Genomic DNA, 15,192 nt, shown 5'->3' on the forward strand with positions numbered 1-15,192 from the left:
TATGTTGAGGAATGTCCCTTCTATTCCTATTTTGCTGAGAGTTTTGATCAGAAATGGGTGTTGGATTTTATCAAATGCCTTTTCTGCATCAATTGATAAAAGTTGTTACTCTTTTTATTCCGATTACAGCTGCATAACCTTGGGCAAGTTACAAAATCTTTATGCCTCAGTTTTTCTCATATGTGAAATGGGGATGAAAACAGTATGAGGCTTCAGTGACTTAAATGTAAACCACGTAGAACAGTGCCTGGTATGTGGCAAGTGCCATAGGAACGTTCACTATTAATATTATGCCAATTTTTATTATTATTGGTATTGTTAACATGAGAGAAGTCAAATGAGCACATCATCACCATGTTCATCTTTATCATTATTAGTTTATTGAGCACCTGCTATGTGCTTGGCAATAGATGAAGCATCTCTCACACTTTACCAATTTTGAACACGGCAGCTACACAATGACGTAGAGAACTGGGTCTCAAAGAGGCATGGAGATGTGGAACCAGATACCAACCCCAGATGTTTGTGACTCCAAAGCAGCTGCTTCAGGAGCTCCATTATTCTAGACCCTTATCCCTCCATGGTGCAGGCAGTTAAGTGCTTGACTACCAGCTGAAAGGCTGGCAGTTCAAACCCACTCAGAAGCACCTTGGAGGACAGGCTTAGCGATCTGATTCTGAAAGGTCCCAGCCTTGAAAACCCCGTGGAGCAGTTCTACCCTGCAGATATGGTATTGCCATGAGTCTGAGTCTACTCTCTGGCAACTAACAACAACAATAACTTCCTTCCCTACTCCCCTTCACCTTGCTCTGTGTCTTACAGAGCACTTAAAAGAGCGTCTAACACAGAGCAAACATTGTGCTGACTTGATGACAGCTAGCAACAACTACAACTATAGTTAGTTGGAGTCTTTGGGTGGGGTGCAGATAGTTCATGTGCTCAGTGGCTTGGAAGTGCCAGTCTACCTAGAGCCCTTGGAAGAAAGGCCTGGCATTCTACTTTCGAAAAACTCAGCCAATGAAACCCTATGGGGCACAGTTCTAGTCTGACATGCGTGGGGTTGCCATGAGTCGAGTTGACTAGACAGCAACTGATTACTATTGTTACTTAGGACTACTATCTTTAGGAGCTCTGGTAGCGTAGTGCCTAAGGCACTTGACTGCTAACCAGAAGGCTGGTGGTTCAAATCCACCAGCCACCCCTCAGAAGGAAAGTTGGGCAATCCAATTCCATAGTGATACTGCCTCAGAAACCCAAGGAGGGGTCGCTATAAGTCGGGTCCTACTCCACGGCACGTAACAACTTTATCTGCAGTCCTATAAGGCTCCATCCATAAAAGCTTTTGTTAGCACTTCTTCATGACATCTCAAGGACCATCACAAGGGAGGGAAGTTAGACACATTTTGTGTTCCCCCACCCCCCAGAGAGGCAGGGTAGAATTAGGGCCAAGAAGCGTTAGTGACCCAGAGGTTATCGCTGAATAGAAAGAAGTTGCTGACCAGTTGGCAGAGCCTGCAGGAAAAGCAGCAGACTTCCCCTAAAACAGGGACAAGAATTGGATTTGTCCTGGGAATTACAGGGGGAATTAAACTAGTTAACACACTTAGCATAGATATACGAAGTATTCAGTCAACAGCCTTTATTATAAGTAATTCTAAGGTGGAAGTAGAGGAAGGGACTATAAAAAGGGCTTTTTGTACTTTGGCGAGTAGCGACTGGGACCTTAAAAGTTAGGAAGCTGCCATCTAGATGCAACAACAGGTCTCTCCTCGTCAAGAAGAAAGAAGAAAACCAAAATTAATGGAAACAATCAGTCCTAGCGACTGGTACACCATCCGATCTGCAACCTATACAACTATGAGACCAGAAGAACTAGATGGTGCCCAGCTACCACTGCCATCCACTTGGAAGGGATGTAGGACATCCTACATAAAGAGAGAGAACAATGTGGTACAAAACTCAAAATCGTTTGGAGGCAAAAAAAAAAAGAAAAAGAAAAGAAGTTACTCTTTTTATTCCGATTACAGCTGCATAACCTTGGGCAAGTTACAAAATCTTTATGCCTCAGTTTTTCTCATATGTGAAATGGGGATGACAACAGGAAGGGCTGCTTATGCACAGGGAGATAGCTCAGGGTGCAGAAGAGTATGAAGGGATAGACACTGGGCGGAGGTAACTATGGGGAGGAAGTGGGAGGGGAGCTGCTGCATTGACCAAATTTTGGTCAATGACATGAGACAAAGTATATGTGAACTGCTGTATGAAAAGTGAATTTACTCTGTAAATCTTCACCCAAATCCTAATAAAAAAAAAAAAAAAAAAAAAGAAGCTGCATGTAATGAAAAAACAAGGACTCAGCTGATGTGAGACCCATTTCTGCTTTGTCACCAAGTTATCTAACCTTTGAGAAGACCAAATGACCAAAATGCTATTGAAAGCTGAGGACTGTAAAGCATTATGCAAACATAAGCAATACTGGAGATGAATGACTAAAAGAATAAGTATTGTATTCTGTTTAAAGAAGCACAATATATATACTCGAATTATTGTTTGTATATTAAAAATAAAGTATTAAAAATAAAAATTAAAAAAAAAAAAAGGGCTTTTTGTCCTTTAAAAGAGGCAGCATTGAGCTAAACTCGCCTTGGTGGGCTTCCTGGCCATGAGATTCCAAACCAAACCAAACTCACTGCCGTGCAGCCGGATCTGACTCATAGCGACCCCTCCTTGGGTTTCCGAGGCAGCATCACTACGGAAGTAGATTGCCCAACCTTCCTTCCGAGGAGTGGCTGGTGAGTTTGAACGTCTAGCCTTCTGGTTAACAGTCAAATGCCTTAGGCACTATGCCACCAGAGCTCCTGGCTATGAGATTAGGTGAGAGAGATTCTGAATAAAGCTCTTCCTGAATCTCAAACAGACTCCATAGACCTGGCAGGTTGAGGTGGGGGAGGAGTCCCACGGCCCTGAGTGGGGGGCCCAGCCCTTTCCGTGCTGTCCTTGTGTGCGCATGTGCCCGTGTTACAGAGCACACTCGTGTACATCAGGACTCCCCTGTCCCCACTGTGAGGACCAGGGAGCAGCTCTGGGCAACTCTTTCCATCCTCTTTACTCTCTGAGCCCTACTCTCTGCACACCAGGTCTGGCTTATAGCTTATTGGTTCAAATACAAAAAAAAAAACTCAGTGCCATCAAGTCGTTTCCTACTCATAGTGACCCCCATTGGGTTTCTGAGGCTGTCAATCTTTATAGAAGTAGATCGCCCCATCTTCCTTCTGCAGAGCAGCTGGTGGGTTTGAACCACTGACCTTCCAGTTAGCAGTCAAGTGCCTTATCCACTACACCACCAGAGCGCCTTTGGTTCAAATCCAGTTCCTGTTAATTCACTATTGGTTTTGTTTTTGCCTGGATTTGTGTAAACCAATTGACTTATATAAACAAAGCCCAACACTGTTTTTGTCTCTTCCTTTATTTCACTTTAGGATTACTTATAATAAAGGCTGTTTACTGAGTACTTACTATGTACAAAGCACTGTGCTATGTGTGTTAACTCATTTAATCCCCTGTAACCTCCAATTCTTATCCCTGTTTTAGAGATGAGGAGATGGAATCTCAGAAAAGCTAAATCCGCATATTTAACGACTGTTTCTGGAGCTCTTCCTGTGGGCCATAGTCTGTTGTGGACCAAGGATATAGCAGTGAACCTAACAGACTCAGGCCTGGCCCCCATTGGGGTCACTGTCTAGAAATTCCTGGGAATCAGAGGCCTCCTCCTGGAACCTGTCTCTCGTGCCCTGAGCACCAGCTGCCTGTGCTCCGGCCCTGGGCTTGTTTGCTGTGTGTCCCCCTCCCAGCAGTGGGTGAGGGTAGGCTCTGTCTCAGGGCTCCCCCTCTCCTCACTCCATCCAGCCCATGGTGGGGAGGCAAGTCAGTACTGGGGCAGCTGCAAAAACATGGCCATGGATCACACCATTTTTTCTCAACAGGGAGGACCTGCTTATCTCTGAATTCTGGAGTTCAGCACTAGGTGGGTACCACCAGGTTGAGGGTGGGGTGGTGAGAGTGGGAGGAGGGACGGCCTGCCTGTGGGCAAAGAAGGAACTCCAGTCGTCATTCGGGGACAGTTTCCTTCACACAGCACTGTGCATGCTTGATTCTAATTCTTACTTCCCTCTCATGGCTGTATGCCTTTTGGCACTTAAGTAACTCTGACCCTCAGTTTCTTTATTTGTGAAATGGGGATGACAACATACATATCTCCTAGTGTAGTTTTGAGAATTAAATGGGGCAGTTAAGTGCCTGCAACAGTTCTTGCCTGTGGCTTAGGAGACAATAAACGTTAACCATTGTTATTGTTGTAATTTTTATTTATCTTGATCTTTCTCCTTGACATGATAATGTAGACTTTCCCTCCCTGCAGTTGTAATCTCTTTCTAAACATAACAGGTGGCAACATAATGCATGGTGTGAACATGCCGCAGTTATAATTTTTATTTAAAGGCCGTTTCTTTGGTTTCCTGGTTTTACTTATTTGTTTCTTAGTTACTGTGATACATATCATAGTGAGGGAAAGGCCCTCAATGAGATGGATTGACACAGTGTCTGCAACCATGGGCTCAGGTGTAGCAAGGACTGTGAGGCTGGCACAGGACCAGGCGGTGTTTCGTTCTGTTGCACACGGGGTCGCTAGGAGTCGGAGCTGACTCGACAGCACTTAACGACATGATGTATAACCTTCCAGTGACTATCTTTGTGCATAAAGCTTTTCTCAAATTTAGGATGATTTTCTTAGCATGTATTACCAGAAGTGGAATAGTAAATAAAAGGCAGTGACCAACTATCAAGGTGGTCATTGGCTATCAAGCCATTGCCAAGTTGTTTTCTGAAAAACTTTTGCCAGAGTATTCACCTGCCAGCATGGACTAAATGCGTCAGTTTTTCAGACTACTTCCCCTAGGCTTGTTTTAAAATGTCTTTGCTAATTTGGTCGGTGAGATTTGGTATCTTATTGTTGGAATGCAGTGCTGTCACTAAGGGGTCCAGGGGTGTGTGGAATGCACTGGGCGACACTAACAGAGGGGCTGACGCCAAAATGACTGTAAAGTTTTTGTGCAGTGTTTCAGCAGAAAAATTTATTAATTCTCCTAAAACGACCCAGTAGTTATAACAACAAAAATCCATTTTCCTAAGGCCGGCTTGTATGTGTCAGTGTACTTAGAAAGGCTAACGCTTCGTGCTAATTGACTTTTGAACCTTCTAGTGCACGCTGCTCAGAGCTGTCACTGTCACCCAGTTACAGTGAGGCTTCGAGTCATGGGTTTCTTCTGCACACACTGCAAGTGCTGTTGTCTTCATTGCTGCCAATGATTTCACAGTCACTGATTTTACGTTTTCTAGTGTTTTAACTACAATGTTGTGGCAAGTAGTATTTGTGAACCTGTATCAATAACTGTTCTGAAGTATAATTAAAGGGAAAGAAGGAGAAAAATCAAAGAAATATAGAAGACTTCAATGCCTCAACAATAAAAATATAGTCAAGTTACAAAAGGGACAGAGAACATGAACAGATACTTCACCAAAGAAGACACTCAGGCGGCCAACAAATACATGAAGAAATGCTCACAATCATTAGCCATTAAACCAAAACCAAACCCATTGCCATCGAGTAGATTTCAACTAATAGCCACTGTATAAGACAGATTAGAACTGTCCCGTAGGGTTTCCAAAGCTATAAATCTTTACAGAAGTACACTGCTTCACCTTTATCTCACGGAGCAGATGGAGGGTTTGAACTGCCAGCCTTTTGATTAGCAGTCGAATGCTTTAGCCACTACATCACCAGATCACCTTCATTAGCCATTAAACTCAGTGCCATCAAGTCAATTCCAACTCATAGCGACCCCCTTTGGGTTTCTGAGGCGGTAAATCTTTATGGGAGTAGATTGTCCAGTCTTCCTTCTGTGGAGTGGCTGGTGGGTTTGAACTGCCAACCTTCTGGTTAGCAGTCAAAATGCCTTAGGCACTGTGCTGCCAAAGGTCCTTTTTACTATTAGAGAGATGCAAATCAAAACAACAGTGACAGGTCAGAACACAACAAAAGCTGGCGTGGGTAGACAGAGACCGGAACCCTCATACTGCTGATGGGACTGTAAAATGGTACAACCACTGTGGAAAATAGTATGGTGTGTCCTTAAAAAATGAGACATACTATAAGTTTCAGCATTCCCAATACTAGGTGCATATCCTAGAGAAATAAGAGCTGTGACACGAACAGATAGATGCACACCCATGTTCATTGCAGCATCATTCATGGTAGCAAACGGATGGAGACAACCTAAATGCCCATCAGTGGATGAGTGGGTAACCAACTATGGTACCCACACACAGTGGAGTATTGCTGTGTTAAAGAGCAATGATGAATCTGTGAAACACCTCAACATGGGAGAACCTAGAGGATATTAAACTGAGTGAATTAGTCAATCACAGAAGGACAAGTACTGTATGAGGCCCCTACTATAGAAAGTCAAGAAAAGGTTTATATACAGAAAGAAACATTCTTTGAAGGTTAGCAGGGTAGGAGGGGGAGAGAGGGTAAATCACTAACTAGAAAGTAGACGTGTATTAACTTGGGTGAAGGCAAGGGCAATAAGGGGGAGGGGTCAGCACAAAATGATCCACACAAAGGATGACACTGGGAGGAGGACAAGAGTTCAAGGGAACAGAGGTAAATACTAGTCCATGCACAATCCCGCCATAAAGCAATAACAACAACCTACGTCCGAGTGGATACGTAGACATGCAGACTGAACAGGGGAGGGAAGGTGAATGGGACTACACCCATGAATAGGTGTGACAGGGAGTATTTCTTCTTATGTGTCTGTGTGTGCTATAAATATATCCACAGTGACCTCCGTTGGGTTTCCAAGGCTATAAATCTTTACAGAAGCAGACTGCCCCATCTTTCTTCTGCAGAGCAGCTGGTGGGTTAAACCACCAAGCTTTTGCTTAGGAGGCGAATGCCTCACGCTCACCTCCAGAGCTCCTTTAGTACTGATGTACTAATCCAAAATACAAGGAGGGGTGAGAGAATCTTCTGTGTGTGAGAAAATGCAGATGGGGCATATATATTCTAACAGGCCCTTGAAGGCTCCAGCCTACTGTTTCTTCTTTGGACTAGTTATGCATTAAGTATTCCTATTCCCACCTATTACAGTGTGATTTCAGAACCGTGCTCCTCCATCCCTTGTTATTTATTTATTTTTTTAAAGTAGGTCGTTCAGAACACAGCCTGCACATAATGGAAACTGTGCCCAAGGATGAAAGCTATTTCCTGTCCAGAAAATTACCTTAGGTTGTAGGGCCTGGGATCGTGAGGCCAGAGTTGCCTTTCAGGTTTTGGTGGCCGTGGCTGGCATCCCGACCTGCTCAGCAGTGAGACGGGTCACTCTCCTCGCTGAGTTGCTGGAGCCACCCGTGTCCTGCTCTCTAGGCCCGTGGCTGTGTGTTGGGGAGCGCTCACAGGGTCCGGGCACGCCCTCTGAGTGCACTCGGGGACCGGCTCTTTCAGAAACCATCATGAGGTGTCTTAGGAAACACAGCGAACAAGTGAAGGCCCTTGAGGGGACTCTTTCCACAGCCCTGGGAAACCTGGATCTGGACTCACCAGCAGATGAGACAGCCGTGGCCTGCGACTGCGTCCCAGGGAAGACCCTGGTCGCGGGAGCCCGGCGCTTGAAGTGTGTGTGTTATGGCATTGGGAACTTTGCCACCTGCGTCATCGCGAGAAACCAGCTAACCTTTTTGCTGCACTTCCTGGAAAAGTGCCAGGTAAGCTTCTGCACTCATCGTCATCTTCTCTTCCCGGTGCCTTGCACGTGGTGGGCACGCACAGGTTTGGACCAAAATCCACCATCACTCTTCCTTTCTCCCTCAGATTCCCAGAAGTCACTGCTGCATGTATGACCCTCTGTTTAGCCAACTTGAAATCGAAGTTCTTAATGCCCTGGGGGTGACTGTGCTCAGTGAGAACGAGGTGAGTGGTGAGGGAGGGCTGCGCAAATCAACAAACTGACCCCAGACTGTCCCTTGACCCCAGTTATTATTTAGATGGTGGTCATTTCTTTCCAGTGCTTGCTTGCTTTCCCAGTGCCTGTCATAGGTGATCAGTCAGGATCCACATTTTGCCTTATGCTGTGCCTTTGTCAGAAAAAAAACCCACCTACAAACGACATGAAATAGAACATGGAGATTTGCAAAACTCTTGTGAGAAACGTTGCTTCAGAAATCACACTAAGTTATTATTTGCTCTTGCTGTTATATAAAGGGACCACTCCTTGGTGTATACACACACAGAAGAATTGAAAACAGGAGCACAGATTCTGGGACAACAGGGTTTGGTGCAGTGTTGTTCACAGTGGCCGACAGGTAGAAACAACCCAAATGCCCATCAACAGGCTGAGTGGCTTAGAAGAACGTGTCTAGCCATACGGTGGAGTATCACTCAGCCAGAAAGAGAGATGAAGTTCTGACACATGCTGTGATGCGGATGAGCTTCGCAAGCAGCAGAGGCACTGAAATAAGGCAGACACAAAAGGACACGTATTGTATGATCCCCTTTACGTGAAATGTTTAGAATAGGCCGATTCATAAAGACGGAAAGTAGATGCATGGTTCCTCGGGCCTGGGGGGAGGGAGGAATGGAAAGACACTATTTCATGGTCACAGAGGTTCTGTCTGGATGATGAAACGATGTTAGAAATAGATCGGGGGGGGGGGTTCACAGTGTATATTAAAACATGGTTAAAATACCAAATCTCACGTGACGTACGTATCTTACCATGATCAAATTTAAAAATAAAGACGGCACGGAGTCTTGGTCCCTCCAATGAGGTCTTTCTGGTCGGGTTCTCCCCTGAGCAGGGGAGGTAATCAGAGGTCAAATATCATCTCCCCACTTTGAAGCAGTAGTCTAGTCACACCCATAGCACCTGGAGTTGTGAATAAATCCTCTGCTCATTCCCACAATCCCCTCCCCCTAGAAAACTGGGGTTCAAATTTTTGCAGACCTCGTGAAAACAAGAAATGCTCTCCACAGCTGAAGGCACATACTTCTGATAAGCTTTGCACTGGCTTGAGGATTATGGAATGAGCGCCATTTCCTCTGTGTATCCGAAAACTGCTATCTTACTGCTTATGAAACAAGAAAGTTACACACAGCTCAGAGAAGAATCATTCCCTAATGTTGGCACGGTCCTAAAAAACCATCATTCAACCCCTGGTCTTTTTTCAGGTGCCTGCTCTGTGCTAGGCCGGGAGCTTGAGGGGACCAAGATACATGAAGCTGGTGCCTGGCTTCAGGGAGCCCATGGGCCCATGAGGGCACATGCCCTATAATCCAGTAAATGTTGAATGGGACAGTGAGGTAGAACCATGTCACAAAATCATATAAAAGGAATGGAGGCAGTCCAGGGGAAGGGCCACAGAAGGTTGGCTGGAGTCCAGCTGGGTTTTGCAGGTCTACCAGGAGTTAAATGTGAGTAGCTAAAGCAAATGGAAGAAATGATGAAGTAAAAGAATTGAACAGAAGATTTGAAAGGGTGGCTCGAGAAGACAAAGTATTATAATAAAATGTGTAAAGATCTAGAGTTAGAAAATCAAAAGGGAAGAATATGCTTGGAATTTCTCAAGAAAGAACTGAAGAAAAAATTGAAATCTCAAGTTACAATTTAGAAGAATTCTGTGGGCAAGATATTGAACAATCCAGGAAGCATCAAAGGAAGATGGAAGGATGTGGTCGTTCAGTTTGTGTGTCAGCTTGGCTGGGCCTGGTTGAGTGGCTGGGCAGCTGGATGTAGTATTCCCCATGATGAGACTGGCAATCAACTCCATGGTGGAATCTACTGGGAGCAGCTGAGTAGCTGCACTAGGGATGTGGTCTGCTTCCTGTATATAAGGAGAAGCCTTGGGGAATGGTCTCTAGCTTATGGCACGCTTGGACCCTGAATGTAGCTGTGTCATTGTTCAGCAGCCTGCCATGCTCTGCTGACCTTGGGATGTACAATGGACTTAAATTAATAGCCTGTTGTGTGGTTTGGCAACGTTGGTTCTGTGCCTTTTTACTTGTCAACCTTGGGCTTGTCAGCCTCAGCAGCCAGCAGCTGAGTGAAGAAAAGCCTCCAGCTTCAGTGGGCCGGGAGCAGGAAGCAGAACTGGACCCCAAGGTTGAGGAGCTTTCACCCAGCCCCTAGAGCCTGGCACTTTGCACTTATACTTAAAGCCTCCAAACTGTAAGAGAATAAATTCCTGTTTGTTAAGGCCATCCCATTTGTGGTATATTCTTGTCAGAGCGGCACTAGGTGACCAGAACAAAGGAATACATAGTCACTGCACCAAGAATTGGTTGACATTCAAGCATGTCAGGAGGTAGCATATGTTCAAGCACTGATGGTTCTGAAGAAGTCCAAGCTGCACTGAAGGTGTTGGCAAAAGTAAGGCTCCAGGAGTTGACGGAATACTAATTGAGATGTTTCAACAGACACGTGGTGCTGGAAGCACTTGCTCCTCTATGCCGAGAAATTTGAAAATAGCTATGTGGCCAGTTGACTGGAAGATACGCATATCTGTGCCCATTCCAAAGAAAGATGGTGCAAGAGAATGTGGAAATTGAATAAGATCATACAAAAGTTTTGCCGAAGATAATTAAAAATAGTGAAGTAGTACATCAACAGGGAATTGCAAGAATTTCAAGCTGAATTCAGAAGAGGACATGAAACAGTGGATATCACTGCTGATGTCATGGATCTTGGCTGAAAGCAAGGATACCAGAAAAACGTTTACCTGTGTTATATTGACTATGCAAAGACATATGACTGTGTGGGATCATAACAGATTATGGGTAACACTGTGAAGAATGGGAATTCTGGAACACTTAATTGTGCTCATGAGGATCCTGTACATAGATCAAGAAATGCTCCTTCAGACAGAACAAGGGGCTACTGCATGGTTTAAAATCAGGAAAGTTGTGCCTTGAGATTGTATCCTTTCACCATACTTACCCAATTTGTATGCTGAGCAAATATTCTGAAGTTAGATTATTGAAGGAGGGGGCATTAGGGTTGGAGGGAGAACCATTAACAACCCGAGATAGGTAGATGAGACAACCTAGCTTGTTGAAAGTGAAGAGGACTTGAAGGACTTCCCAATGAAGGTCAAAGACTAGAGAATTCAGTATAGATTACACCTCAATATACAGAAAACTAAAATCCTCACAACTGGACCAAAAAGCAACATGATCAAAGTAGAAAATAATGAAGATTTTATTTTACTTGGATCCAGTCAACACCCATGGAAGCAGCAGTCAAGAAATGAAAATGATGTATATTACATTGGGCAAATCTGCTACAAAAGACCTCTATTTTTATTTTTTATTGTGATCTGGGTGAAAGTTTATAGAGCAAACTGGTTTCCCATTCAGCAATCCATGCATACTCTATTTTGTGACATTTACTACAAGCCCCACACTGTAACAGCATTCTCCCCACTTCCTCCCTGCACCTGCTTCTTCTCTTCATTCTTCCTTTCAGTCCCATCCCACCTCCCTAGCTCTGTTGTTGTTGTTGTTGTGTGCCATCAAGTCGGACCCAACTCATAGCGACCCCTCCTTGGGTTTCCGAGGCAGTATCACTACGGAAGTAGATTGCCCCATCTTCCTTCCGAGGAGTGGCTGGTGGGTTTGAACCACCAGCCTTCTGGTTAGCAGTCAAGTGCCTTAGCCACTATGCTACCAGAGCTCCCTAGCTCTACCCCTGGGAAAATGCTGTCCTCTTGATCTCATATGCTTGACTGTTCTAATGAGCGCATCCCCTCCTGACATCGCTGTTCACCTTATAGGCCTATCCTTTGGCTATCAGTCGAGTCACAGGGGTTCAGTTCAGTCCCTTGCTTGAAGAGTGTCTGAGAGTTGTAGTCTTGGGGGCACTCCACCAATCTTCATCAATCCAGTAGGCCTAGTGTTTTTAGGATTTTGAGTTTTGTTCCATATTTCCCCCCTTCCTCTATCCAGGACCTCTTATTGTGGTCCCTTTCAGAGCACAAAAGATCTCTTTAAAGTGTTAAAAAGCAAAGATGTCGCTTTGAAGACTAAGGTTCGCTTGACCCAAGCCATGGTATTTTCAGTTGCCTCATATGCATGTGAAAGCTGAATAATGAATAAGGAAAGTCAACGAAGAACTGCCGCCTTTTAATTACAGTCTTGGCAAAGAATATTGACTATTCCGTGGACTGCCAGAAAAACAAATCTGTCTCGAAAGAAGTACAGCCAGAATGTGCCTTAGAAGACTTCGTGTCCCAAACTTGGGACATGTTATCAGGAGGGGCTAGTCTCTGGAAAAGGACATCGTGGTTGGTAGAGGGTCAGCAAAAAGACCCTCAACAGGATGGATGAGCACAGTGGCTGCCACAGTGGGCTCAAACACAGCAACAGTTGTGAGGATGGTGCCCGACTGGGCAGTGTTTCATCTTCTGTAAATAGGGTCGCTGAGTCAGTGGCACCTAACAACAACATCATCCAGGAAATGGCCAGATGGTCAGGACCAGGACTGCAGGCAGCCCATCACGTCGACCCACGATGCAGAACAAGTGGTCAGGAGAGCAATGCCAGGTGGGCAGGGAAGCTGCAGGCAGAGTGGAGAGGAGCAGCCACCGAGGAGCCAGACAGCACAGGGCTTTGTTCCCTGCCAAGGGTTTGGCTGTAGAACAATGGCTCTCACCCAGAGGTGACTGTGTCTCCACCGGGGGACATTTGGAGAGCACTCAGTTATGAAGGGTATCTGCAGACAGGGGCACAGACCACAAGGAGGACTGCTGAGCACAGAACATGGGGGATGGGAACTCTTGCTGCCACCCCTGCCCTTGCTGACAGGGACCCCAGGAAGCCCGCTGCTTAGTCCAGGGCTTTGTGCTGTTACAGAAAGACATCATGTTTTTGGTTTTTTTTTTAAATCTCGTAACATTTTACAGATTTCATACACACTATTCACTCAAAAAAACCACACTCGCTGCATCATGTTGATTCTAACTCGTAGCGATCCCTATTGGGTTTCCAAGGCTGTCCAGACAGAAGCAGACAGCCTCATCTTCCTTCCACAGAGCAGCTGGTGGGTTCCGACCACCAGGCTTTTGGTTGGCAGCACAATGCCTTAACCACTGTACCACCCGAGCTCCTTGGACACTGCCACCGTGGAACTTAGGTATTTTTTCCCCCTTTGACCCTTCAGCCCATTATTCATCCATGTCCTGACCTCTACCTCCCCTTGCTGTAAGCAGTGTCAGAATGTTGCCATGTGCTCCTGTTGTCCTCAGGAGGGAAAGCGGAGCGTTGGTGGTGAGCCCACCATCTTCTACATGCTGCACTGTGGGACAGCTCTATACAACAACCTCTTGTGGAGTAACTGGTCAGCTGACGCCCTGTCCAAGATGGTCATCATCGGCAACAGTTTCCGAGGGCTTGAGGAAAGGTGAGCCTGTGACAGCTGGGCTGGTCGAGCCCACGGTAGAGCCCCTATACCTCAGGCATGACCCACTGCACAAAATGCTGCCATTACTGTTCTGCACTTGGAAATGCTTTTTCACAGGGAACTGGATAAAGGAGAGGCCAGAACCTTGGGTCGAGATAGGAAGGAAGTGGTCCTTCTGTCAGTAACTGCCCCCTTGTCTTCAGTTCACAGTGATTTTCAGAAACAGGGGAAGCCCTTTGGTCTCTCTGCCAACAGCTACACGTGGTCATGGTTGCCCGATGCTTCCGTGTCTGCTCTGGCCTTTCTCTTTGAACACATGAAATGCATGTGGTTACTGGAGTGTTCATGTTTTCTACTAGGTATTTAACCTGTTCCATGCCCCAGACATTTTTCTGAATTTTTCCATCAGCTGGTCCAGGTCAATTAATTTGAGTAAAACCACCCTCATACCTCCTAACTGGTTTCTTTTTATGTCTAGGTTATTGACAAGGACTCTGCAGAAAAATTATCCCTACATTGCAAAGGTATCAGTCTGTATGGAGGGGTGGGTGGGAACAGGTGTGCAGTCACGGCATCTCTCTCCCCGGGAAGAGTTCTACCTTCACACATGGAGGAGGGGCTAGCTGAAGACAGTGATGTCACCATACTGGCCATGAGCTTTGTCTTCATCCTTCCAGAAAGCTAGGATCTTTTAGCGCAGCTCCATTTTGTTCTAGTTTCCTGTATTGTTGGTATCACAGTCCAAACATGGCCATTGCTTTGGAGCTTCTGAGCCCTTACACAAGAGCACTGAAGTCAAAATACCCTATTCCTTGTGCCTAAGGCACTTGACTACTAACCAGAAGCCTGGCAGTTCAAACCCACCAGCCACTCCTCAGAAGGAAGGTTGGGCAATCTACTTCTGTAGTGATACTGTCTCAGAAACCCAAGGAGGGGTCGCTGTGAGTCGGATCCGACTTGACAGCAGTGAATTTGGTTTTTTGGTTTGTGTCTTTTAAAAATGAACATGGAGGTGAAAACTAAAATGGAAATATAACCCGGGGTGGGGGTAGGGACCAGGGAGCAGGGGTCACCAGGAAGTGAGGGTCAGTGGAGCAGGGGTCGTGGAAGTGGTGGTCACTGGGGCAGGGATGACTGTGGTTACCAGGCATTCACTTTTCACATTTGACATTCTCTGCACAGGTCCTCGGAGGCCTGGAGGAGTCTGAGTTCCCTCCGAGTTCACGGTACACGGACATATTTAACGATACCTCCATCCACTGGTTCCCTGCACTAAAGCTCAGGCTACTCTCTGCAGACACATGGGCGTTCCAGGAAGAACCAGATTATCAGGACTGTGAGGACCTTGAAATAATCAGGAAGAAGACAAAAGACCCTTCATCTACTGACCTGAACTCATAGTGTATTGGGTGTTGGCTGAGGTAGAAGAATCTGTCACCAGAGACCAAAGGGAAGGTTGTGGGTGGGTTGAGGAGCACTGTGAGAACTGCAGTGGGCCAAATTTCAGAGATAAAACCCACTACCATCAAGTCAATTCCGATTCATGTGCCCCTATAGGACAGCGTAGAAATGACCCATAGAGCTTCCAAGGCTGTAAATCTTTATGGAAGCAGACTGCCACATTTTTCTTCTTCAGAGCAACTCATAGGTTCGAACCACCAATCTTTTGCTTAGCAGCCCA

At 45.7% G+C, this 15,192-nt stretch overlaps 1 protein-coding gene across 1 annotated transcript in view; it reads left to right on the plus strand.

The window, feature by feature from the left end:
• SRRD (SRR1 domain containing) overlaps positions 1-14,912 on the plus strand; it is a 17,775-nt gene extending 2,863 nt beyond the window's left edge. Inside the window, exons 2-7 of the mRNA XM_007947987.1 lie at positions 3,984-4,024; positions 7,565-7,824; positions 7,931-8,029; positions 13,357-13,511; positions 13,990-14,035; positions 14,694-14,912. Coding sequence (XP_007946178.1) covers positions 3,984-4,024; positions 7,565-7,824; positions 7,931-8,029; positions 13,357-13,511; positions 13,990-14,035; positions 14,694-14,912 — 820 coding nt within the window. The remainder of the gene's footprint in view (positions 1-3,983; positions 4,025-7,564; positions 7,825-7,930; positions 8,030-13,356; positions 13,512-13,989; positions 14,036-14,693) is intronic.
• Positions 14,913-15,192: the final 280 nt, after the last annotated feature.

The sequence above is a fragment of the Orycteropus afer genome, unplaced genomic scaffold, assembly GCF_000298275.1.
Source record: "Orycteropus afer afer isolate SDZICR_OR568_19922 unplaced genomic scaffold, OryAfe1.0 scaffold00197, whole genome shotgun sequence".
In the NCBI taxonomy this organism is placed as follows: Eukaryota; Metazoa; Chordata; class Mammalia; order Tubulidentata; family Orycteropodidae; genus Orycteropus; species Orycteropus afer.